The following is a 26,951-nucleotide window of genomic DNA, read 5'->3' on the forward strand; positions in this document are numbered from 1 at the left end:
TCCCCTAAAATGAATGAAATGGCTTCTATTTATAAAATTTTCCAAAGCCTAATGTTGAATATATTATGCAGATGAAATAAATCATTTATGCCAGGTGTTGACATGTGTCTTGTTTGATGACTTTTCTGATGATTCTCGATTTTTCGTTGAGTCACCTACTATGTGTAAAATTTATGTGACACGTGAACGTTGAAATTTTAATTATTGATCAACATTTATTTCATCGAAATTTCGATGTCTACAAATGCCCCCACTTCAAGGCGCACTGTATACATGTGCTTGTCACGTGTAGGAGATGCGTTTTAAAGTCTTTTAATGTAGATGTCGATCCAAGGGCCATCGAGGCTTGATCTTGAATTAGGCTGGAGATTTCTTCAAGGGCCCTTGAGGCTTGTTCTTGAACTTTTGTTTGAAATTTCTTCAAGGGCAATCGAGGCTTGTTCTTGAAGGTTGGAATTGGACCACCAGAAGCTTTACGTGGTAGATGATCTTTGGCTTTGGTAGTGGATGAATCGGCACATATTTTGTTGTGCTTGTTGACTTTCCACAGCTTTGATCTTGAACTGGGTTGGAGTATTTTTTGGATTCCTCCAACTGTTGACTTTCCACAGCTTATTCTTGAACTGGGTTGGAGGATCTTTTGGCGTCTTCCAATTGTTGACTTTCCACAGCTTCTCTTGAACTGGGTTTGGAATTCTGAGCAAGGAATATAAGAGTTCCCTGGTTTCAAATCAGACTCATTCTGCTGGGTTGATTTGAATGCGCAGTCTGCATTCTTCTCTACTTGTTTCTTTTGCATGGCAGGCAGGTACGAGGTAGAGGTGATGATCTGTTTCCTTTTTCAATCTTTCCAAGTGCCGACCATTTGCTTTCTTTCTCCTTGTCCCTAGCTAAGGATGAATTAGCACATTGTCTCCACATGCTTCGAGGTATCATTTTCACTTCCCTTATTTGTTCCCCAGGCAGATGTGGTAGATAAAGAGGAAGCATAAGATGTTGAAGATGAGTACTCGAGAGCAAGGCTAGGTAAGCAATCAAGAAAGGGTTCCAGGAAGTCGGTTCCAGATCGGAAGATTGATACCAAGTGCTGGCTGATTGCTCTGTTTCTCCTTGTCTTGCAGATGAAAACAACGACAAGGAGAAGGATAGGGAGAAAGCATGATATGAGATACTCTTGCTTTCAACCTTCATGATATGAAATACTTTTGCTTTGGATGAGTTGTTTACAGAGGTACCCCAAGGAATAAGGAACACTGAGTGACTCAAAAGGCTTCGTTGAGAAGGCATTCTCAGAGATGAAGAAAGGTTATGCATGTCTGCCATGCAATGGAGGGTGAAGGTTGACATTTATAGGAATTAATAGCCGGTACTATTCTTTCACTCTTGTCAGCAACCGTTGGATGATTAAACAGTAAACTTCACGTGCCTTCTACTTCACAAGAAATCTTCGATAGATTGCCCATAATTTTCGCAAGGCTGAGTGTGCATGTGACAAGTGCTGACACGTCTAGAAAAACAAGTGCCTCTTCGATATCTAGAATCAGCGCTTCGACAAACTGCTCGTGATTTTTGCAAAGCTGAGTGTGGATGTGACAGATGCTGACATGTTAGGAAAAGCAGATGTTTTTTCGATTTCTGAGCTTGCCTCTTCGAGTTCTGAGCTCGCCTCTTCAAATTCTGAGCTCCGTCGAGTGCAAAGGTTGCATGTGACAAGTGCGGACAAATCTAGAAAAGAAGATTGGCCGGTGGTTTCTAAGCAAGCCCAGCTTTTGAGAAAGCTAGTACCTCTTCGATTTTTGAATTGGCCTCTTCGATTTCTGAGCTTGCCTCTTCGATTTCTGAGCTCGCCTCTTTGATCTCTGAAATCCCATCGAGTGCTGATTTTTATAGAGGCGCACAGTTCGTTTCAAAGCACACTTGAATTTCTGCCTGTAGAAACTCCCTTCATTGCACTTCTAAGATCTCAATTTGTCCGACCTCTTCTTTCTTCAACACCTTTGAAAATGTCTGGCCCCTCCGACCGTCGTTTTGACTTAAACCTTGGTGAAGAGGCATCCATGCCTTCTCCAAACAACATATGGCACCCATCCTTCATATCCCTTACTGGTCCTCTTACCATTGGGGATTCGATGATGAAAAATGATATGACCGCTGCGGTGGTGGCCCGAAACCTTGTCACTCCTAAAGATAACAGACTACTTTCCAAACGGTCTGATGAGTTGGCTGTTAAGGATTCTCTGGCTCTCAGTGTGCAGCGTGCAGGTTCTGTGTCTAATATGGCCCAACATTTATTTGCTCGAACCCATCAAGTTGAATCATTGGCGGCTTAAGTGATGAGTCTTAAACAGGAGATTAGAGGGCTCAAGCATGAGAATAAACAGTTGCACAGGCTCGCACATAACTATTCTACAAACATGAAGATGAAGATTGACCAGATGAAGGAATCTGATGGTCAGATTTTACTTCATCATCAGAGGTTTATGGGTTTGTTCCAACAGCATTTGCCTTCGTCTTCTAGGGCTGTACTGCGTAATGAAGCTCCAAATGATCAACCTTCAGTGCCTCCTCCTCCTAGGGTTCTGCCTAGTACTGAGGCTCTGAATAATCACCCTCTGGTGCCTCTTTGATCTGGGGCTCTACCGACTGCTGAGACTTCTCATAAGCAACCTTTGTGAAGGCTCCCTCTTGTTTGTTTATTTTGATTCATGTATATGTACATATTTGTAACTTATTGGAAATATCAATAAATGAGCTTTATTTCATTTAGTGTCTATATATACATATATATTTCATATGGTGCTGATCCACCATTCATTTATTTATATATATATATATATATATATATATATATATATATATATTTCTCGCACATGGTGCCAGATACACCATCATTCTTTTATATTATTATCATTTATTTATTTATATATATTTTTTTTTTTGCTTTCGGTGGTACTCCCTTTTCTTTTTCTTTATCTTTTACGTTGCCCTGCATGTGTTCTCCCCATGATTCTCTTCGCTGGCCTCCACATGCATGCTCACAGTGCTTCACGTTCAAATGATTCTCTTTGCTGGCCTCCATATGCATGTTCACCTCCCTCACATGCAGCTTGAAGTCTTGTGACAGATTGGTGGATTGCAGCCACTTGGACGGCGCATCCGTGAAGTGGTCCGAGTACTGACGACGGTGGTGGTGCATTAACAAATTGGATTGCAACATCTGTCTCCCCACCGCATGCATCTTCGTCGACTCGAGCTCTGCAAATGTATCGACTTCAACGTCTGCACAAAACAGCAGTACAGTTATCTATATGATAGAAAAAACATCTGAGAGAAGCTGGCTGTTGCAGTCGTGGTGGTTGTTGGAAGATTTTCTTGTCCAAGCGTGAGAGAGTGAGAGATTATCCTTGAGGTCTTCGAGGTCCTGCTCAGATTTCTCATCGATCCTAAACCCTAAACCCTTTTGTTAAAACTTTTCCCAACTTTAACAAAAGACTTTTGTGCAGGCTGCTTACATGTGTGAGCGCCATCATTCCCTGCATGTGCTCTGTAACGTTGATCAAATTCCTCAATTTCTATGGTGTATAAATAAGCCTTCATGTAAGGCTTTAGAACAAGTACCCAGTTTCCCTTCCAACTCCTTCAAGTCATAGAGTGTATGGGTTGTCTTCACCACCCATTTCAGTTTCAAGTTGACGCGAAGCATGCAGGTTCTGCAGTTGCTGCTGTCGCAGCTGTATTGCTTGCGAAGGTTGGTTTTTTTAGGAAGGAAAGCCTTGCAAGCTCTCGCTGCTTCCATTGACAACACTTGGATGTGGTCTCTGCTGCTGATTTTGTAAATGCTTCTGGGACGACGAAGAACCACTTGAAATAGTAATGTTTGGATGACCTTATTGACTTTGCTGTGATTGAGACGGCAGTGGTTGTTGTTGCTGTTGGTGGAAATCGGGGAAAAGGGAAAGCTAGCAAACTCCTTTGTGAAGCCCTTTACGTGGTGAGCATTTGCATGATTTTGACATGTACATATATATATATACACACACACACACATACGCATGGACGTTAATTGTCCCATTACCATACATATATAATATATAATATATACACATACACACATCACCGCACGCATGTATATATATATATATATATATATATGCATGGACGTTGTTGTCTTATCACAGTACATATGTAATATATAATATATAGTATATATATATACATATATATATATATATATTATATATATATAGACACCACATCACCGCATATATATATAATATAATGTGTGTATTTATACACGTAATGTGTGTACCCACTGATGGATTTGTTGTCATGCAGGGAATCTTTAATTTTGAGGAAGCAGAGTCTGATGCCGGGACCCTCGTGAAGTTTTTTTTAGAGACGTGGTAACAGGCTGTGGGTGTACTTGCTACCTAGTGCTTGTACAAGAGGCTGCAGCGGGGCTTCGCTATGTAGTGCCTTTTGATCACAGTTTTCCCTCGGTGGTGCGCTGCCGTGTGGTGCTGTGCAAAAGCCTGCAGCGGGGTTGCGTAGTGCGATTGCCTAGCATTTTAGTTTTCTTCTCCACCGTAGGGTGCTTTGAAGGACTGCTTTGTAGCTGCCTTATTTAATGTGTTGCTCAAGTTTTGTGGCTGATTTTATTTTTTTTTGCAATCATGGTATTTTTTAAGTGTTTTGATAGCAACACCATCACCATTCTTGCGAAGGCAGGTGATTCGCAAGACAGAGGAACAACGTTGAAGCTTTACGAGCCACTAACTGGTCCTAAGGCGCTTGTTGTTCCCGCAAAAGATAACTCCATGCATATTAAGTCGTGGTCTTCCGAAGTATCTTGGGAGGTGGTAGATTCTGTTCAACCAGATATGAAGAAGAAGGCGTGCATCTCGAGGATTCTTATCTTGAATCCTTCGCACCATGCTAGTGACAATCATTCGGCCTCGTTTAAGCTTCTTGGTGATCACATCCACAGTGGAGCTATAGCTTGGAATGGTTCCCTGTCGACTGCTGGAGAGGCCATTTTTTATGAGTTTTATTGGGAGTGGCTTGAAGATGTCTTAAGCCGATCTAAAGATGTGTTTACTAACGTGGGCCTTTACCACGCTGTGTACGCATCTTTATTTAGTTATGATCGTCATCCTTCCGTCATTCGTGCGTTCTTTGAGTGTTGGTGTTCAGCGACCAACACACTTCACATGGCGCAAGGGGAGATGTTAATTTCACTTTGGGATCTTCACAGGATAGGAAGCTTGCCGATGCAAGGTAAGTTTTACAACGAGGTCGTTCCCAGCGCGGAGGACCTTTCTCTTTGCAATAGCCGATGATTGCCTGCAAGTTGCCGCTATTTGTTTTGGGCATATCACAGGCTTTTCCAAGATTCTCAAGGTAAATCAGGCATGAGGATTTCCTCATGGATCCAATTTTGGTACTGGGAGGCCATGAGGTATAAGAAGCCTTTGAAGAAAATTGGTCGTAACAAGACCACTAGGCCAAAGGGAGACTCAGACCCGTCCGGTGTTATTGGCTCAACCAGGCGCCGCTCTTCTGACAAGTTGAGAGCGTTTGAGGATCTTGGCATAGCATCAAAGCATGTGGAGGAGTCTTACCTAGCTGCTTTCTTAGCTTGTTGGCTTTGTAAGTTTGTTTTCCCAGCAGGCGACGTCAACTTAGTTCGTCCTGGAGTTTTCAAAGTTGCTAGCAAGATAGCTGCAGGTGAGTCTTTTAGCCTTGCTATTCCAGTCTTAGCCAACATTTACAATGGCTTGAGCATTGTTTCAGACTCGGTAAGCATTGAAGATCGTGCTGCGGTGCTTCCTTACCACTATGTGTATGGTTGGTTGGGTGAATATTTTGGCACTCATTTTTCTTTGTCGACTCTAGACAAGTCAATGCCTTCTTCATCGACCGGAGCCAAGCTGGGGCCTTTGATGATGAATTATTCTGGTGTGCTCTCCCCGAAGAGTCTTGATGATTTGCAGGCGCGAGTGCTATTTAAAATTTGTGAAGATTTGAGGATGGACCCCTTAGCGAGAGTTGGCTTGGTGCGGCGAGGCATCGTAGACAATTCACATCTCCGCTTCTCAGACTTGTCTTATCTTATAAGTCTTCGTTCTGGATTTTTTTTTTTACGGCAAGAAGATCGATGCATTGTTCAGCCATATAGTCCCCACCGTTTCAGCAGGTAATTTGGTTTTTTCCAAAACATGCCAGGCAAACTGAAGGAAAAGAACCAATCGGCATCTTTGCAAGTCGTGTACATCCATTGGGAGTCTTGTACTCGTTCATGCACAAATGATGTTATCACGCTGCCAGCCAAGGATGAGTTCAAGAGTAATCCAGTGACCTGTGTTTAAACACGTTGGTGGTCAAAGACACATTATAAGAACTTGGGGATGGCAAGTGGTACCAATTCTTCCCACTTAGGCGATGATATGTCGAGAGAAGGTTGTCATGTGGTTCCTATGCGACTGGTACCTTTTGATTGTGCGAGTGTGGCTCCCTTACAAGATAGACCAGTAGCTTTAGCTCATCAACGCCCATACTTGTCTCCTCGACATCTGGATGCTTCTGAAGAGGCGGGAGATGAAGTTGACTCGCACGAAGATGGATTTATTTTGCAGCAGCGTCAACAAGTTTCAAACAAGGGACCACTTGAGGATGCTCAGGTTGACAACGATGTTAATTTTTGTCATAAGGAGGAAGAAGTATTTAGACCTCCTCAATTCGATGACCGTGCGCCATTTGAGAGAGATGTATGTACTTCATTTTCTCTCATGATTTCTTCTGCTTTCATCATTTTGGCTTTCGTTTCTAACATCTTTCTTTGTCTTCTTTAGGTTAGGCCTTCTTGTCATTTTAATTTGGCAACTGCAAATGTTTATTCCTATATGGAGATGCTATTTACAGGCAACCTACCTACAGACAGGGAGATCGGGGATCCGCTTGGTGCAGAGCTTGTTCCAAATCCGTCAAACTTCCCGAGTTTGCCATGTGTAGGTGGAGGTATGCCAGAACCCGTCATCCGTCCAACACCTTTGCTAGCTAGCTCTGAGATCTCTATGAGAGGGCCGAACCTTAACGGTACTAAGTGACTTATCCATCGCATCAGTCTTGGTGCGGTAATGGAGATCAAAGGCCATATTGAGGAGAAGATTTCTATGTGTCGGCTGGAAGACCTTACGTTGCTCAATAAGGATTTGTCGAAGTTTGTTTCTGTGATTGACAACCTTAACATTGATTCCTCATCCTTGAAGATCAAGATTGCCGAACTTATGGCCGCCTCGACTGAGTAGTCTTCCTTGCGTGCTATTTCCTTGGAGAAGTTGAGTCTAGATGCTAGAGCTCATCAGCTAGCAATGATAAACTCGTCACTGGCTCAAGTCCGGTCTTTTCAACAAGTTGTTTCAGGAGATTATCAAGTCACAAAGACTTCTTTAACTTTTGTCCAGGTGCGTCTAGATGCATTGGTGCGAGAGCGGGAGCAGTTGGTAATCAAAGCATCACAACTTGAAAGTGTTCCTGCGGAGCAGGGAACTACACTTTCTCAGTACCAATAGGAGATTTCGCACCTAGAACGAGAGAAAGGCATGACTATGGAGTTGCCCATCTTGTCTCCCACTGAGGTAGAGACTTTGAAGACTTTGGAAGGCTTGCTTAAAGATCACCTTCATAGTTTTAGGGACATAGTTTTCAAGTAGTATCTCTTGTTTTTTTTTTTTTTTTTTTTTTTGTAATAAGGCTTTGGAGCCGACTCCTTCTTTCAAAGAAATAAAGTATTTATGTTCTTGAATTTGCTCTTCAATCTTCAAAGTGTTTTTTTTTTTAGAGGTGTGACTGTACTTGAAGTTTTAATGCTTCAAGTTGCCTACGTACCCTCTGTTGATGAGGGATCAAGTCATAACGTAGTTCAAATGCATTTTTTTTCTTCTCTTTTTTTTTTTTGTGTGTGTCGTATGCAGTTTATGCTCTTGCGGGCCAGAAGTGTGGCGTTTGTTTTAGGGGTAATAGCGCTTCAAGAATCTGCCATTGATGGGGCCGATCTTCAAGCCGTCTTCTGCCATGATTAAGTAGGCACCGTTGGTGTAGGCTTCTTGTATTACGTATGGTCCGTCCCACTTTGATGTGAACTTGCCTTTTGTCTTGTGAGTTGTGATGATAGGCCTACGCAATGCGAGGACGAGATCTCCAGTTTGGAAAGACCTTGGGCGGACTTTCTTGTTGAATGCCTTGGATAGCCATGCTTGGTGGCATTCCCAGTGTTGTTGAGCTTCGAGCCTTCTTTCGTCGAGTGCTTCCAACTCTTGAAGGCCCAACTTTGCATTTTCTTCATCAGGCAAGCCTTCTTATATAGCCATTCTTAGTGAGGGGATTTGACTTTCGAGTGGTAGAACAGCTTCCACGCCATATACAAGAGAATAAGGCATAGCTTGGGTGGGAGTCCTATGTGTTGTACGATATGCCCAAAGTGTTTCGCTTATCCTTTCGTGCCAGTCTCTCTTTGTTCTGCTGATCACCTTCTTTAAGAGATTACACAATGTTTTGTTGAATGTTTCCGTAAGACTGTTGGCCGGAGCATGATACATGGAAGACTTGTGCTGCTTGAACTTGTATTTCTCGCAGAGCTTATCCACGAGTCAGTTGGAGAATTGTTTTCCGTTGTCAATGATGATGTAGCGAGGCACACCATATCGGTGAATGATATGCTCCTTGATGAAACGGACAACAGTTTCCTTCTTTACTTCCCTTAGGGGTACGGCTTCAGCCCGTTTGGAAAAGTAATCTGTTGCAGCTAGGATGTAAGCTTCTCCTGCAGATGACTTTGGAGCAATTGGTCCACGACGTCCAATCCCCATGCATCGAATGGCCATGAAGCAACTGTAGGGTGTAATGGCTCAGGTGGTTGATGTATGAAGTTGGCGTGAAATTGGCAGGCTTGGCACCTTTTGGCATGTTCCAAGCAGTCCTTCACCATGCTTGGCCAGTAGTAACCCATTCTCTTAAGCTGGAAATGTAGCTTTGGTCCAGATTGATGCGCCCCGTATACGTCTGAGTGTGCTTTTTCCATGGCTTGATTGGTTTCTTCCTCACCTAGGCATCTCAGAAGTACGCCTTCGAAAAAGCGTCGATAGATTGTTTCTTTGTAGTAGAGGAAGCGAGGTGCTCGTCGACGTATTTCGAAACGGTGTCTAAGATCATCTGGAAGTTTTCCATGCTCTAAATAGTCGATCAGCGGTTGCCTCCACTCTTCAACATCAACTGAAAGTACTGAGATGACATTTGTATCATCCAGTAGCATTTCAGTGACAAGGGGGATCACCCATCTTTGGCAGACTGGCATGTCTACGGCTTCGTCTTCTCCTAATGTCATGCTTGAAGCTAGGTTGGCAAGAGCGTCTGCCATTTGATTTTCTTTTCTTGGCACATGTTCTAGCGTTACAGCCTCAAACTTTCGTAGCAATTGAGTTGCCAGTCGGAAGTATGGGACAAGATCATATTTCCTCACCTCATATTCAGTCAAGAGTTGATTGATTATGAGCTTGGAGTCGCCATATACCTCGAGAGCTATGATTTCCATGTTAATCACCATTTGGAGCCCAATGATCAGTGCTTGGTACTCAGCGACGTTGTTGGAGCATAATTCGCTTAGTTGGAAGGAATAAGGTAGTATTTGGCTTTATGGCGACATGAATACCACTCCTGCCCCTGCTCCGTCCACTCGTGCAGATCCATCGAAGAACATCGTCCATGTTGGGAAGATGTCGATACACGTCCTCGTCAGGCAAGTTGTCTGAGATTTTCCAATCAGCTGGGATTGGGTGATCGGCAAGAAAGTCTGCTAAAGCTTGCCCCTTGATGGCTTTAGCTGAGACGTATATGATCTCATATTAATTGATAAGTAATGCCCATTTAGCGAGTCGCCATGTCAAGACTGTTTTGGACTTGACGTATTTAACCAGGTCAGCTTTAGCAACCAAGTGGATAGTGTAAGCATGCATGTAATGCCTGAGCTTCTGGATGGCGAACACCAAGGCAAGGCACATCTTTTCTATTGGGAAGTAGTTTAAATCGGCTCTGGTGAGAGTTCGGCTGAGGTAGTAAAGCACTCATTCTTTCTGGGATTCATTCTCTTGCGCCAAGAGTGCTCCAACTGAACTTTCCTGAGCGGTGATGTACAATATGAGTGGTTTCCCGGGCACCGGTGCCCCCAAGACATGTGGACTTGACAGATACTTTTTTATGCTTTCAAAAGCATTATGGCATGCTTCATCCCATACAAACGGAACATCCTTCTTCATGAGTCGGCTGAATGGTTGACAATGCCCTGCCAAGTTGGAGATGAAGCATCTGATGAAGGCTAGTCGTCCTTATAGACTCTTCAGCTCGTGCAGGTTTCTTGGCTCATGCATGCTTTGAATGGCCTTGATTTTTTATTGGTCTACTTTAATATCACGGTGCTTGACAATAAAGCCCAGGAACTTTCCGGAGGTGACGCCAAACGCACATTTTAACGGGTTCATCTTGAGGTTGTATTTTCGCAACCTTTCAAACACTATTCGCAAATCCTTCAAGTGATCTAATATTTTCTTTGTCTTGACCACCACATCGTCTACATAACATTCCACGTTTTTGTGTAGCATGTCATTGAAGATTTTTTGCATTGCACGTTGATATGTAGCTCCAACATTCTTCAGACCAAATGGCATGACCTTGTAGCAGTAGATACCTTTTGGAGTGCAGAATGCTGTTAGTTCCTCATCTTCAAGAGCCATACGAATTTGATTATATCCAGAAGAGCCGTCCATGAATGACAGTGCCTCGTGGCCAATGGTTGCGTCCACCATGATTTCGATGATTGGCAAGGGGAAGTCGTCCTTCGGGCAAGCGTCGTTGAGGTCCCGGAAGTCTACGCAAACACGTATTTATCCAGATTTCTTAAGGACAATGATAATGTTGGAGATCCACTTGGGGTATTGCACCTCTCGAATGAAGCCTGCTTCGATTAGCTTGTCAATCTCTGCCTCGATTTGTGGAATCAGCTCAGATTGATAGCGCCTTTGAGTTTGCTTTATAGGTCACGTTCCAGCCTTGACTGCAAGATGATACACAGCGATGACAAGGTCAAGGCCAGGCATTTCCTTGTAGGTCCAAGCAAAGACATCTTTGTACTCTGATAACAGTTGGTAATACTCCTCTATCTCGTCCGAACTTAGCAGCGCACTTACGAAGATAGGTTTCTGCTCCTCTTTTGTGCCTAAGTTGAGCTCTTTGAGATCATCAACCGTGGTTTGCCCCTCATCCTTAAGTTGTGGTGGCGCAGCAGTGACATCTTCTTCGGGGATTTCATTTTCTTTGCCTTTTTGGATCGTGATGTGGAAGACGTCTTGAACCTCCCATTCAGTGCCGTCCTCTTGGGATTGTTAGCATGAAGATTGTCCAGCGTAGATGATGGTATGCCTTCTTACTTTCAGTGGTCCATTTGTGTCAACCTCCAAGATTGCTCAACGCTTCATCCTTGAAGGAATTGAGCTTCGAATATCGCTTTTTCTGCTAGCCTATCGAGCTTTTCTTATTTTGACATTGTCTTCCTATTTCTAGAAAGCTTCTTGCTGTCTTCAAGTCTTTCCAAAGCTGACCGACGAGGAGGAGAGCTAGCCGTGTTGCTTTGCTTTTTAGGTTTTGACAACCTTTCAAAAACAGAGCTTTGGGATGTTGGAATGTTAAGCCTCTTGAAGACAAAGGTTCGGTTTTGACCACCAATACAATTAAGTGCTGACGTTCTGGGCTTTGAACGATTCATCCTATTCCGAGGGGCAGATTTAGGCTTCTCTTGATCTTGTTCAGTGCTTATGCTGATGTGTTGAGTGCTAGCATTTTTCGCTTTGCTTGAAATCTTCACAGGTGAATTTGGTGTGAAGCCAAGTCTAGCTTTGTTGTTGTCAACTCCGTAACCATGCTCCTTCAACTTCTTTTGAGTCTCAGTGAGGTCACATTCTTTGTCATTGAGGGTGTTTGTAACCTTTTTTCCAGGATTCGAAGAAGGAATAAAGTCGTACCCAGCTTTCGACATGAGTTTGTAGGTGTTTAGATCAAAACCTTCTTCGGTCCTCTTGGTTGGGAGAAAGCTTGGTTCTACCCCCTTTGGTAGAACTTTATGAAGCCTTGTGGTAGTCTTGCAGCCTTAGCGTTGCCTAGCTGTGTCAGAGGCAAAACTGCATTCGTTTTGAGCAACTTTACATTATCCCTATGCCGCTATGTATCGGCTTTGCTTGCTCCAGTTTTGAATAGAGATTGACCATTCTTTCTTCTCGACATCGGGATGTATCGGAAGACGGGTGTGTTTGGTCCATTTGAGGGCGTCCTACTCTCTTTAGTTGTTGCAGGTTTAGCAAGTTCATCATTGTTCTTGCTTGAAGATGGCATAGCTTCTCCTTCTTGCTTCTTGGGCATGGCTTGCCACTCCTGCTTTTTAGGTGTTGCTTTGCCCATGGATTTGATCTCTTTTGCAAGAGCTTCAGGTACCATGTCTTCATCCATGTAGAACTTGGCGTCTGCGAAATGTGATTCAGCTTCGGTGAATGGTTTGGTGTCGCCATAGATCACCTTCACTCCTTCTCGGTAGAATTTTAAGCATTGGTGAAGGGTGGACGGTACTACTCCATTCGCATAGATCCAAGGCCTTCCTAAGAGTAAGCTGTAGGAAGTTCTTGCATCAATCACGTGGAATATCGTGCTCGACTTGAGTTCACCAATAGTCATCTCCACTCGGATCATGCCTATCGTTCTTTGTCCTCCTTGATTAAAACCTTGGATTAGTAGACGACTTATGGACAGTTCCTCCGCCTTGATGCCGATTGTAGTCATTGTTGACTTTGGCATGATGTTTATGGCTGATCCACCATCCCCAAGCATGCGGTTAACTTTGTGCTCCCTTACGTACCCAAAGACGAAGAGAGGACGGTTGTGAGGCTTGGATCCTAGCAGCAAGTCTTCGTCAGTGAAATGGATTGTGTCCTTGGCGGCACAGGATGTGGCACACTCATATGGCTGAAGCCTCAAGCCTTCGTTCTTCCTTTCTTGCACTTCGTGGTCGTTTGGACTTGCCAAAACCGCTACCAGTGCCCTTCATATCTTCTTTGGCAATTGTAGTGCTTCCTCGATGCTACAGTGTGTTGGCAGACCTTCTCCGAACGTGAGAGTTTTTTCTCCCTTAATTACGATAGTTTTGCCTTTTGAGGGCTCTTCCATTTCTACTTCAACCAAGTGACAGGCAACGATAGTGCACTGTTGGAAGAAGTCATTCGGGAAGTACTCGTGCAAGGAGACAGGAATGCGTAGATCTTGCTTCATAGGTTCCCCAGCGTACGTTGGCTTAGCAGCTTTTACGTTTCTTTTAAGCTTCCTACTGTTGCGGCGACGATGCTTTCTCTCTTGTTCCACCTTCGGCCTTGTGGCTTGTAGTTTTGGTTTCCTTGTCTTTTTGTAGGTCACCAATGTCCATCCTTCTTCATCATCAGTATGTGCATCTTGGTCACCCCGACGATGGTTGCACAGAAGGTATTGTGCAACTTGAGCAATGATAGTAATAGTCAGGTGTCGTTTGGAGAGGCATGGGATCGAATGACCCAAACACAATTGTGGTAGTATGTGTTGCAGCTGTGTCTTCGAGGTCGAGCTCGATTTGCCCTTGTTGTGCTAGCTTCATGATGAGCTCTTTGAGGACGAAGCACTTACCAATAGGATGGTTCACGATTCGATGGTACTTGCAGTATTTAGGATCGTTTATGCGATTCATCTCTTCAGGCCGCTTGCATTCGGGTAGCTCGATTACCTTCTTTTCCAGCAAGTCGTCTAACATTGCATCCATGTCTGAGTCAGGAAAATGGTACACCTTCTGCTCTAATTCCCTCAAGGTGCTTTTGTACCTATCTTGGGTGCGAGGAGGCTCACCTCTCTTTATCTCCTTTGTTTTGGTTTTGAAAGAGATCTTGATAGGCGCAGAGGAAGTCTTGATGGGCGCAGTGTTCACGCTGAACGCTTCCTTGGCGGGCTTCTTCCCAGTTTTATCTACATTTGGGACAAACACCTTGTTCTTCTTGAAGTTGATGATTGGCTCTTTTTTTTCATGGTAAGCAATGCTCAGCTCCATGTCATGGGCATAAGTGGCTAACTCTTCAAAGGTCCGTGGTTTGATGCTTTGAAGGATATAGTGCAACCCCCATTGCATGCCTTGGACCCACATCTCGATTGAAGAGATCTCCGAGAGCCTGTCCTTGCAGTCGAGGCTTAGATTGCGCCATCGGTTGATGTAGTCCATGACCGGCTCATCCCTCCATTGCTTCATGCTTGTCAGCTCTAGCATGCTCACTGTGCGGCAGGTGCTGTAGAAGCGGTTGAGAAATTCCCTTTCCAATTGCTCCCAGCTGTTGATGGACTCAGGCTCTAGGTCCGTGTTCCACTCAAAGGCATTTCCTTTCAGCGAGCACACAAACTACTTGGCGAGGTAGTCCCCTTCTGTCCCAGCGTTGTTGCAGGTCTCGATGAAATGGGCAACATGTTGCTTTGGGTTTCCCTTTCCATCGAACTGCATGAACTTTGGCGGTTGATAACCCCTCGGCATTTTCAAATAGTCAATCTTCTTAGAGTAGGGTTTTGAGTATAGTATAGAGTCATACGAGATTCCCTCATACTGTGTCTTGATGGTGCTGGCGATCATCTCCTGCAGCTGCAGGATAGAGAGAGATCCCATGAATGCCATTGCCTGGTCTGGCTCTGGCTTCTCTTTTGACTTCCTCCGCCGGAGGCTCCTCTTCTTCCCCAGCTCCTCTTTTTAGTGGATCGGGTTTCTCGTCGTGCTGTGCCTCTAATTGGTTAACGAGTGCAGCGATTTGTGAGTCTTTTTCTTCCACAGTCCGTGTTAGCCTTGTGATCGCTTCATTCGTTTGAGCTAATTGCTCCTCAATTAAAGTTGCTTCGGTAGCCATAACTTGCATGGCCGTGCTGTCGCTTGAGTCAGTATCAGAAAACAAAGACTCAGAGTACTTCCTCGGGCTTTCCTCCCTTAGCGCCCTTAGCAAGGCCAGGGTGATCACAGGTTCGTGCCTCGGGTGCTCTTGTTCCTTCGGCAGGGTTGATGCAGGGGTGGAAGAGAAGGCAGAAAGAGCTTTTGCCTTGCTTCGAGTTATGATGCCCGAAATGGCACCACCTGCGGCGATGATGCTCTTGTTCTTCGCGTTGGTTGTAGGAACAGCTTGAGCCTTCCTTGATGCCATGTATGTTTCTTGTGGATTTGAAGATAAAGATGAGAGGCAGAGAATGTCCCACTGGGCGTGCCAAATTTGTAAACACGAAATTTTCCTGAAACAAACAAGACAAGAACACGTGTACAAAATAATATTTTGTATTAATTATTTAGGGGTTACTATATCTCTCAAATTTGATCCTCTGATTCGATCTCCGTAAGGTGTTGATTTGTGGATTATGATGCTGATCCAAGGGCCTTCGAGGCTTGATCTCGGATGAATGGTTGGAAGTTTCTTCAAATGGGCCTTTTGGGCTTGATCTTGAAGGTTGATGGATGAACGGATCTTCAAGGGCTTTTGGGCTTGATCTTGAAGAACTGTTGATGAACGGATCTTCAAGGGGCCTTTGAGGCTTGATCTTGATGAACAGTTGATGGATGGATCTTCAAGGGCTTTTGGGCTTGATCTTGAAGAACTGTTGATGAACAGATCTTCAAAGGGGTTTTGGGCTTTATCTTGAAGAACGATTGGATGTGTGGATTTGTTGATGTTGTTGATCCAAAGGGCCGTTGGGGCTTGATCTTAGGATGAACGGATGATGAACGATGAACGCTTTCTTCAAGGGCCATCGGGGCTTGATCTTGAATTGGTGGAAGTTCTTCAAAGGGGCCGTTGGGGCTTGATCTTGAAGGTTGGTTTGACGAAGAACGAAGAGAGCTTTCTTGATTCTTCGGGATTTGCTTGGGAGCTTTGGAGTTTCAAAGCTTCAAGGTTTTGGTGTGAGGTGAATTGGTTATGAATTGGTCCCCTAAAATGAATGAAATGGCTTCTATTTATAGAATTTTCCAAAGCCTAATTTTGAATATATTATTCAGATGAAATAAATTGTTTCTGCCAAGTGGTGACACGTGTCCTATTTGATGACTTTTCTGATGATTCTCGATTTTTCGTTGAGTCACCTACTATGTGTAAAATTTATGTGACACATGAACGTTGAAATTTTAATTATTGATCAACATTTATTTCACCGAAATTTCGATGTCTACACAAGGTGACAAGGGAGATCTTGTACAAAGTAAGAGAAAACCTCAAGAGTTGTTTCAGATTCTTGTGTCATCATGGACAGTTCCGAGTGCTTTTATTGGACAGTTGATAAAGTCTTCTCTCTGGCATCAACGGCTAGGCCATCCTACAAATGAAGTCATGGCAGTTATGTTAGCTAAGTCTCATATTCCAGTCTCTATAGATAATAAGCATAAGATGTACACAAATTGTATTCATGGGAAGATTACCCAAAAACCTTTTGATAATGAATCTTCTAGATGTATCTTACCTTTTGATAGAATCCATTTAGATGTTTGGGGACCCTCTTTAGTCAAGTCTATAGAAGGGTATAGATTCTATGTTGTATTTGTTGATGATTGTACAAGATACATGTGGATTTTCCCACTATATAATAAATCATAAGTGTTTTCGATATTTGTCAAGTTTTACAAGTATATTGAGCTTAAGTTTGGAGCACAAATAAAATGTTTGCAATTAGATGGGGGTGGTGAGTTTGTAAGTAATTTGTTCAAAGAATTTATGCAGTCAAAAGGAATGGTTCATAGGATTTCATGTCCATACACTCCACAACAAAATGGCTTGGTTGAAAGAAGACATGGGCATGTAGTTGAAACAGTAATAACTTTGATGAATGCTGCTAGGTTATCACAAGAGTTTTGGTATCTGTCTTGTGCACATGTTGTGTATCTAATCAACAGAATGGCTTCTAAGTCATTACAAATGAACTCACCTTATTTCTGTTTATATGATAAGCATCTATCTTTGCCGGATTTGAAAATATATGGCTCAGCTATGTTTCCATACTTGAGACATTATAATGATAGTAAATTCCAAGCTAGAACCCCAATGTGCATATTCTTAGGGTATGCTTCAGGATATAAAGGGGGCTATTTGTTACAACTTACATACTCAGAAATTGATCTTATCTAGGCATGTAGTACATGATGAGTCTGTGTTTCATGCAAAGTGTAAACCTTCAAGGTTGTCAAGTAGTGGATGTGTACCACACTCAGTTAGTTCCACTCCAATTATAGTTCAATTAAGAGATCCACGTGAACATGACAGAAGATCCACAGACCAAGCTTAATCTACAACTAATACTACTTCATTGCAGCAAGATATTATTGTGCTTGAGTCTACTATTACATCACAAACTATATCATAAAGACAAGAATCTGAAACACAGGAATCTGAGTCATTAAGTTCATATCAGTCTACTCCTATACAAGATCTCAATCAACCCTTATTACCTATCCTAGATCCAGCACAACTTCAGGTATTACTTCCTATCTCTATAAGTGATTGGAATCAATCCTCTAGTTCTATTCCTACTGATAATGCTATAACTCATTCCATGACAATGAGACTTCAAACTGGAGCAATTGAGAGAAGAGATTATGCTACTTTGTATGCTAACTTACCTGAACTACAGTCTTTGGAAATTGATGATGATTCTCTGTGTTATCTTCTGGCTGAAAGTGTTGATTGTGAAGAACCAAAGAATTTTAAAGCAACAACTACAAATTCAAATTGGCAACAAGCTATGCAGGATGAGTTTGATGCCCTTAAAGGGTAAGGAACTTGGATTCTTGTACCTCCTCCTCATAACAGAATTATTATTGGGAGTAAATGGGTATACAAATTGAAGAAGAATCCTAATGGTAGTATATCTAGGTACAAGGCACGTTTGGTGGCTCAAGGTTATACACAGGAACATGGTCTAAATTACTCCGAGACATACACACTACAGTGAGGCTAATCCTTGCACTTGCTACAAGTTACAAATGGGAACTTAGACAACTCGACATCAAGAATGCATTCCTACATGGTGAATTACAGGAAGAAATATACATGAAGCAACCACAAGATTTTGTAGATTCCAAAGCTCCAAACCATGTCTGCAAACTTGTTAAATCGTTGTATGGACTCAAACAGGCTCCACAAGCCTGGAATGCTAAATTCACATGTGTGTTACCATCTCTGGGGTTCACAGTTTCTCAGGCTGACACAATTCTTTTTATTAAGACAGATGGCAAAGATATTATCATTCTACTCTTATATGTAGATAATATAATACTTACATGTTCGAATATCACCAAAGTCCAGGATGTAATTACTACTCTTAGTGAGATGTTCGATTTAAAAGACATGGGAAGGCTGACTTACTTCTTAGGGTTGCACATTCAATACAAAAGCAATGGAGATATGTTTATTAGTCAGACCAAATATGCAAAAGAACTTATAAAAAGAGTAGGAATGGAGAATTGTAGGCCTGCACCAACACATTCAAAGCCTCATACTCAATTACTCATATCTGAGGGCGAACCTTTGACTGATCCGAGTGTTTACAGAAGTATTGTTTGAGCACTTCAATATCTGACCTTCACTAGGCCTGATATAGCTCACTCTGTGAATGTTGTGTGTCAATATATGACACATCCAACTGATGCACACATGTTCTTAGTCAAACGGATACTAAGATATCTTCAGGGGACCCCTACAGTGTGGAATTACATATCATTTAGATGCTGATATTCACATTTCAACATTTTCAGATGTTGATTGGGCTTCTGATATCAATACACAGAGGTCAGTTACCGGATATGTAGTCTTTCTTGGTTCTAATCCCATTTTGTGGCAGTCAAAGAAGCAGTCATCTGTGTCTCGAAGTTCAACAGAAGCTGAATATAAAGCTCTTGCTAATCGCGCAGCAGATGTGTGTTTGATAAGGTCACTAATGAAAGATCTTAATCAGTTCCTACATGCTCCCCCTAATTTGCACTGTGATTATATCTCAGCATTGTCCCTTAGCACAAATCTTGTCTTCCATTCTAGAATTAAACACCTTGACTCTGATTATTCGAGAACGGGTGCAAAAGAAAGATATCGTGGTTCACTATATCTCCACAGATAATCAAGTTGCAAATATTCTTACTAAAAGACTTCACAGTCCTGTGTTTGTTAAGCACTGCATCAATCTCAGCTTTGGTCTCCCTAGCTGCGATTGAGGGGGTAATAACTGAAATGCAGGTGTCAATTACTGATTGATTAGAATGTAATAAGGAGAAATGTAGAGGATTGCCGCATAGGCAAATTAGTTAGAAATGTGGTATTATAAAAGCTGTTGTAAAACGTTTTCTAGTCATTCAATACAATTAGCTATCCGCTGCTTATCTTCTTTCTCTCTCTCTAATTTATCTCTATCAAGCATTCTTGAATTCTTTGATCTTCATTTTCTTGAAATCATTTGTTTCTGTTATCATGGCGCACATTTAAGCTTCATTTCACTTCCATAAGCAATATTCTTCACTAATCTTACGCTAAGGAAAGAAGAAAGGATTTGAAAAAGATTCAAGGAGTTTGTTGAGGAGCATTTCTCTCATGCGGAGGATGCGTGTGGATGAAGATCTAACGGCTATGATTGGTTGAGTCTATCGGTAGAACCTGGTCCTAAAAACCCATATAATTCATGGTTTCCACTTTACAAACTATCGAGTTTGATAGTGATCATGTACATCGTCATCTTCTCTCAGTGATTTACATCTTCAGCTGCTCATACGTGTTTGGTTCCTCCAAATCGCCCACGCCTATCAAAATTCACAGTAAGATAAGGCGCCTAGACCCTTGTCCAGAAACCCTTGTCGTCGTCGTTGCGACCGCTGTCCAGCTTTGAAGCATGGTGGTTTGTGGCACTGCACTGCTTAGTGTTTCAGCAGCAACCTCTACTCTTTCTTTCCCCCTTTTGGGATTGAGTTCAAAGTTCTGGATTGTGAAATTCAATTTCAGGTAAGTTTCTATGCTTTTTTATTTTTTTGGTGAAATTCGATTCAATCATGTTGGGTTTGTTATAACTTGGGCTATTTGGGTGGAAATTGAGACTTCACATAAATATTAGTGAAACTCGTTGTGGGTTGTGATAAATTGGTTATATTTGTATAACTTTGAAGCAGCAAGTTATTGATTTGGCTTCACATGGGGGATAACAAAGAAGTAGACGAAAATATAGAAGAAACTGAGGATGTAGATGCACAAGATGAAATTGGTACAGGGAGGACCGAATTTGTGGTATCAAATGTAGAAGATGAGTTGAAACCAAAGTAAATATGGAGTTTGATTCGTTGGATGAAGACTATGATTTTTACAATGGTTATGCAATCACAATTGGGTTTGGGATCCGGAAACATAGTAGTAAAAAGGGCAGTGGTGATGAGGGGTTGGTAACGAAGGAATTTGTTTGTTGCAAACAAAGAAAAAAGGTGGATGCTAATCTAAACCCAATTGGAAAAGGTGATAAGGCAGACGCTAGAAGTGACTGCAAGGCGACAGTTGCATTGTTGAAGCCAAATGGTCGCGATAAGTTTGTTGTACCTGTTTTCATAGAACAAAACTACCATGTGGCAAGCGGAGGAATCAGAAATAGTAGTTGCATCCCCAAGGATATTTATAATGTTGAATGGAACTTGCGAGCTCATCTAATGAGCATGATGCAGAAATGCTTAACGAGTATTTTGAGGATGAGAAAGAGAAAAACGAGTCATTCTATTTCAAGATGGAAATTGACGAAGCCGGAATACTAGGCAATCTCGTTTGAAGATGTCGTTGTTTTGGAAGAAGCAAGTATTGCGTGATTCCTCCGCCCAAATTTAGAATGAAGTATGTTGTTGCTTTTGTGTCAAAACAAGTATGCCGTCCACAGTACCTTGCTGTCGTCGATTTGGAAGAACCAGCGCTGTGTGGAAGAAGTCGCGTGAAATTTTTTAATTTTTGGGGGAAGTTTCGGGCGGAGATTATACAGTAAATGAACGGTTTTTCTTTTACCCGTCAATTAACGGTCATTTACGACCCGGATCCACCAATGAGCTCGGTTTGTTGAGCAGGTGGTTGTAATTTACGGAGGTTTTGGGATGCTAGGAATATCAAAAACACATGCATGTCTCCTTAGGTCCAGCCATGTAGGTGGTAGGCATGAAAGAATGTGTCTAATGTTCCATTTTACATGGCCAAATCCACCAATTTCAAACCAAAGCCATTGTCTCCCTCTGCTCAGCTCCGCACACTTACTGTGCCCCTCTACACAATCTTTATTTTTTGGGAACTTTAACGAAAAGCATCCGGTACTGTTCACTTTAACGAAAAACCACATTTTTACACTAAAAAGTCAATCCTGATACTATTCACTTTACCCTTTATTTTGTCTTTATCATTAAAACTCAAAGTTTTCAAACCCTTTTCATTAGTTTTCCTTTATTTTTTTGGCATTTGGATTGAATCGATACAAAGAGAGTTAATGGAGATGAATGAATGAGCCAAAAAGAGGGCGTTTGGAAATCATTTCCTTTTCAAAAAATCACCAATATAGGCTTTATGGGAGGAGATAGAAGGCACACACTACGGAATTAAAGTTGAGGCAGAAGCTATTGGTAGGACAAAGTCGAATACCGGTCTGCACTGCTATGAATTCTGAATTCTTGATACCTTTCCAAAGTTGTAGTTTTGTCTCTAAATATCGAAAATAAACATGCTTCAATTCAAATAAAAAAGACATTTACATATGAACATGTTTGGCTTGATTAAGAGGTATGAACTATGCGGTGCCTGATTTATTATCAGCCCCTGGAAGGGTGGACTGCCGTGACAAAACCATCAGCTGGTGCCCTTATTAAAAAAGAAAGAGTGATCTTCGTCCACAACCTTCAATTTATTTTTATTTTTATTTTTTTTTCTGGATCAAAATACAAAATGCTTCAGATACCATCAGAGTACACATTCTTTTTTGGGCAAGATATGAAAAACAAGAGCTCATGAAAAGACAATAACGCATCCCAGGACCACAACAGAAAAGCAGAAAACAGACCCGTGATTGTGAACTTCCATGGGAAAGGCCAAAAATGTAAAAACAGCAAATCTTCTGTTCAACAAATTTGAAATATACAAGTGGGATCAAAGGAATTAAGGAAGGAAGTTGCATTGTATTTGAATTGATGAATTAATAGTCAACATTACATAAGTTATAGGTAATAAAAGAATCATAAACCCCAATAAATTAAACTAAGAAATCGTGGAGCATTGACAACGTACGAAAAACAAAGAGATAAAAGAATGTCAAGCTTACTGAAGATTTATATCAACAAGACTAATCTTACAACCTAAACAACACTCAACCGCAAGCCTCTCTCACGAAGGAACCGCCATGGAAAACCAGATCCAAGAAAACATATAGGAAGCGCCACAGAAAACCAGATCCTTTAGGGGAATAAGGGAACGAAGGTGTAGATGATCATCAGCAGTGCAAAGAACAACTTTGATCCATTGGTGGTGATTGACGCTGCAGAAGAGATATCTTGCGGCCTGGAAAACAACAGAAAAATGTATATTCAGAATTGGTATTACTTATTAACGACTCAAGAGGGTTTAATACATTCGGCCACAGCACGTACTTTTGTAATTTGTTGAGGGCACCGCAATATAGAGCATTGTCTGGTATGGGCAGCTCGGTTTTGTTATTTGCTTCTGGGTTGACAACCCTCATATAAGTTTCTTGGCCAAGATACCACGAGTCAAGGTTTTCAGCTCTAATGTTCCAGATTCCAACATTGTCAAGAGATATCAAGATGGCTGACCATGCCCCAGGATAAACCTACATACACAGGCACAGAAAGAATCAAGACTCGGATACCACATACAACAAATATTTACAGCATTAACCAAAGAATTATATGTTCCAGGACCTCTTCTTTCTTACTATAATACAAATCCAGTTCAATATGGTTATCTATTAGGTATTGGGCACCACCACCGGGTATCATGTTTATCACACATTAGAAAAGGAAAGAATGGCAAGGCTTCACTTATGATTAATGTCATTTTTATTCAACATTGTAGCTACAGTGACAACTTTTGTTTTGTCTCTGAATATTGCATGTTTAATTCCATCACTAAATCTAGTTTCTTCCACGTGAGTGTGCTGCTACTGTTCATATGTTACGAACGACTACAGAAGTAGTGAGCACTCATATTCTACATGCTTAATATTTTTGTTTTTGTCTGTGAATACTGCATGTTTAATTCCTTCACTAAATCTAGTTTCTTCCATGTGAGTGCTACTCTCAATAAGAATGCTCGTTCTTACTGTTCATACATTACGAACAGCTACAGAAGTAGCGAGCACGAGCATTCTACATGCTTAATATTTTTGTCTTCATCTGTGAATACTGCATGTTTAATTCTATCACTATATCTAGTTTCTTCCATGTGAGTGCTACTCTCATTAAGAATGCTCGTTCTTACTGTTCATATGTTACGAACAACTACAAAAGTGGCGAGCACTTGTATTCTACATGCTTAATATAAAAAATCAGTATGAAAAAGTTGACAGACAAACCAGGTAGGGTTTAGGAGGACAAATTAGACTGAAGCAGAATCGCAGTAATATACCTGTACTGTGGACCGGGCTATTCCATCCCATTTGTTATATGTACCCCTGCTATTCTCTGTCCACTCACCGTAGTCCATCCTGCAATTAAATGAATGCAAGTTAATGCATTAAGGGAACAAGAACTCTTATTTAGACATGTTTGATTAATTAAAGTGCAAAACTTTCTACCCCACAACAAAGAATGCATATCCATCCACGTGGTAGCTCTGCATCTTGGTGTCATTGTTCTGCAGTATGATTTCTATAAATCCTCTAAATGTTGTATTAATAACAGAAGTTTCCAGTTTAGGTGTTCCTGTAAGTGGCCTCGCAGGGAAGTCAAGCTTATAAGCATTCTTCACTTTGAACCAATCAGCAAGCCTGATTGGTGTGGAAGGATTTTTAAATGAGATTCCACTGAGCGTTGTTCGCCGTTTCCCATTAATCATTACAGGTGGCTTATTTTTCAACACATAAACATCAGTAACATTGATTGATCCATATCTAAAAGACCCCTGTGGATTTGGACGTGCACCACTAGCTGAAACATTCCATCTGCAAAATTAGTCCACAAATGTTTCAAAAAGAGGTTTGATGAGGAAAAACCAGTTAGGAAATTCTTCAACTTGTATCATATTTTTCTATCTTATATAATATCCTGAACTTTGAAGTTTTGAAAAATGAATTCAAGGATATAAAAACATCCGACCGTGGAAATGTCGTGGCACAGAATCTAAATACAAAGATGATAAACTGAAAACAAACCTGATAGATCTTGCCTGGTTCATTGAGTAAGTTTTGTCAAATTCATCTTGTGGTCCCGCTGGAAGGGGGCCAGCTGCCTTTCCTTTGGAATTAGTATAGTGCAGGATTCCAACTCCAGTAACTCGTTTCCAGTTTGACTCGTTGACAAATCTAGCACTCGCGACAATGTAATAATCAGAACTTGCATTCTGATCCATGGTTACCAGAAAAGAATAAGATTGTCCAACGTGTATATCTAAGCTTGTATAATTCTGTTGCACTGTATATGATCCTTCTGACTCTGCTAGAAGCAGATTATGGTTCTGGATCCTGAAATTTAGAGTAGTTGAGACCCCGACATTGTGTACGCGAAGACGGTAAGTTTTGCCTGTCCAATAGTACGTTAGAAGATGGAATAATTCAACTTAAAGTCCACACATTCAAAGAAACCACATTTTCAAGAGTACTCATTGACAATACTTGGAAACTCTATGCTTGGAATTAATTTTCAAGCCCCATTCTATCATGTATCCTTTCCAACAAAAAATAAGTAAATAAACAAATTATGCATGGCATTCCAGCCTTAAGCTCTCACATCTGATATCAATGGACATTGTTCATATTACATTATAAGATTGACAAACAGTAGGAGCTGTGCCAAAAAAGCAGTAGTTTCATATGCATGGAATGGACATTATCTACTGTGAGTATAACTACTACTACAAATAAACTCAAACAACTATATAACATGGTAAACTTAACATTTTTATCAACATGTGGCGGGTCATAACATGTTCATATATGGTGGCACGCGCGATCAATTCCAAATTTTCACTTGGAACATGCAACAGTTCAACCATTACTCAGTACATGATGATTCATAAATAGTTGCTCAAATTGCCCACCTGGGTGTACTTCAAGTGTTTCGTAATCAATGCCATCAGGAACAAGTGTAGTGTTGTATTGGTAAGGGCCTTTTCCATTGATAAGAACGCCATCGGGCATCCCAAGGTCTTTCCCATCATCAAGCATCTTCCTCAAAGCCTACATTTTAGAAAAAGAACCATCATCATTAAACATATTAAACAGTAATCTCAAATCTGTACTTTGAAGAGAAGAACAAAACTCTCCCAAGCACTAACCGTATGGTTCTTTGTGTACCAGTCACCAATCAAGATAGTTATATCCCCATCTGGGGTTGCAAAAGGAATAGAAATTACAGCCCGGTTATTAATAATAAAGCCACCAAATCCTCCAGACGCTCTCTGCATATTAAGGGACGGGAAGTAAAAGAAGCTCCCAATCTGATCCTTAACCTGAAAATTATAAGTCCAATTCCACTTTGGCGGAATTGGACAGTTGGTTCCTAGAACCCCATCTTGCCATGAACTACGCCGTTGCTGAATTCCGGCCCTGTTGAACAGAATCAACTTCAAAAAGGCAATCCATGTGCACTAATGTAATGTATCTGCTTGAAATTCATGTGCACATTACAGTAAGTAAATCATACCAGGTCATGAGGAGATTCTCATCCAATTTGTTCCGAACATTGACAATGACATTGTTATTAGTAGTGGCATTAATAGTAGGACCTGGAAACTTTCCATTTATGGCAATAACCTGCAAGATAATGTAAATTCAGAAACAATTAGCTCAAAAGCTCACTACTTGATATCACTTTAAGCTTACACGGAATACCTAATCTCAGATTCTGAAAATTTAAGGAAATTTAGCAGATCTGAAGCTAAAGATTCAAACTTTATGAAATGTAAAGACAACCCATTTCTCATTGATGAAAAAACAAAAAATAAAAAAAATAAAAGCAGACCCACATCAAAAATTAAAAAGATTAGCCAAAAAGTAGTGAGAGACTAAATAATCTAGAGAGATAAAATGCAGCTAGAGAAGAACCATACCTGTTGAGGTACACCCAGAGGAGAAGCAGTGATGTAAGAGACCTCAAATTGGTAGAAAACATTTGGATCCTCAGCAGAAGAAAAGCTCACAAACAAGCAAATGTGGATGAGAAGCACAGTCAAAAAGCTCAGGGAAGCCATTTCTCCAACACTTTAACAGTGTTTTTCACAATTCTAAAGCTAAATTTTTTTCTCCTTAGCTTTTTCTTGATTTACATTATCAAAAAGAGAGAGAAGAAGAAGAAACCAGAGACTGTAGAGTGAGAGGAGAGAGAGAGTGACAGAGAGGAAACGGAGAGAAACGGCTCTTTTTCTTTGCTTTTGTGCTGGGTGGGTAGAGAGAGAGAGAGAGAGAGAGAGATGGTTGGTTTTGAGGACTGATCCGAAGCTAAGATTTTTGTCGGTTACCAGTCATCAGACATGGGAGCATGAGAGAGAAAGTGAGCGTTTTTAGAGACAGAAAGTAAGTGAGAAAGAGGGAGTGACAGCCAATACCCAGTTCATCGATCTATCTTTCCAACACGCATACGACACGCGTATACGTGTGCTTTTATTTTT

The 26,951-nt window shown here is 41.4% G+C and overlaps 2 protein-coding genes and 1 long non-coding RNA gene across 3 annotated transcripts; 2 read left to right on the top strand and 1 right to left on the bottom strand.

The window, feature by feature from the left end:
* Nucleotides 1-2,869: 2,869 nt before the first annotated feature.
* LOC126617760 (uncharacterized) lies at nucleotides 2,870-5,758 on the top strand. Its single transcript, XM_050285810.1, has 2 exons — nucleotides 2,870-3,988; nucleotides 4,336-5,758. The coding sequence occupies exon 2, from the start codon at nucleotides 4,674-4,676 to the stop codon at nucleotides 5,337-5,339; it is 666 nt and encodes a 221-aa protein (XP_050141767.1). The 5' UTR covers nucleotides 2,870-3,988; nucleotides 4,336-4,673; the 3' UTR covers nucleotides 5,340-5,758.
* A 13,725-nt stretch (nucleotides 5,759-19,483) lies between these two features.
* Nucleotides 19,484-21,344, top strand: LOC126617762 (uncharacterized). The gene is made up of 2 exons (XR_007621519.1): nucleotides 19,484-20,105; nucleotides 20,270-21,344. It is a non-coding gene; the product is annotated as an uncharacterized LOC126617762 (long non-coding RNA).
* A 924-nt stretch (nucleotides 21,345-22,268) lies between these two features.
* Nucleotides 22,269-26,826, bottom strand: LOC126617761 (monocopper oxidase-like protein SKU5). The gene is made up of 9 exons (XM_050285811.1): nucleotides 26,394-26,826; nucleotides 25,988-26,097; nucleotides 25,620-25,890; nucleotides 25,383-25,521; nucleotides 24,499-24,865; nucleotides 23,923-24,288; nucleotides 23,754-23,832; nucleotides 22,757-22,956; nucleotides 22,269-22,667 (listed from the first exon to the last, which is right to left on the bottom strand). Exons 1-9 carry the CDS (start codon nucleotides 26,532-26,534, stop codon nucleotides 22,565-22,567), a joined length of 1,776 nt encoding a protein of 591 aa, XP_050141768.1. The 5' UTR covers nucleotides 26,535-26,826; the 3' UTR covers nucleotides 22,269-22,564.
* Nucleotides 26,827-26,951: the final 125 nt, after the last annotated feature.

Source organism: Malus sylvestris, chromosome 4 (genome assembly GCF_916048215.2).
Source record: "Malus sylvestris chromosome 4, drMalSylv7.2, whole genome shotgun sequence".
Classification (NCBI taxonomy): domain Eukaryota; kingdom Viridiplantae; phylum Streptophyta; class Magnoliopsida; order Rosales; family Rosaceae; genus Malus; species Malus sylvestris.

Bases quoted from the DNA above. Each gene is read 5' to 3' on its own strand.
- LOC126617760 (XM_050285810.1), top strand. From the start codon at position 4,674: ATGGTATTTTTTAAGTGTTTTGATAGCAACACCATCACCATTCTTGCG.
- LOC126617761 (XM_050285811.1), bottom strand. From the start codon at position 26,534: ATGGCTTCCCTGAGCTTTTTGACTGTGCTTCTCATCCACATTTGCTTG. The intron at 24,866-25,382 runs GTGGGCAATTTG...ACTATTGGACAG, and splicing joins AACACTTGAAGTACACCCAG to GCAAAACTTACCGTCTTCGC. The intron at 24,289-24,498 runs GTTTGTTTTCAG...CTAATTTTGCAG, and splicing joins AACCAGGCAAGATCTATCAG to ATGGAATGTTTCAGCTAGTG.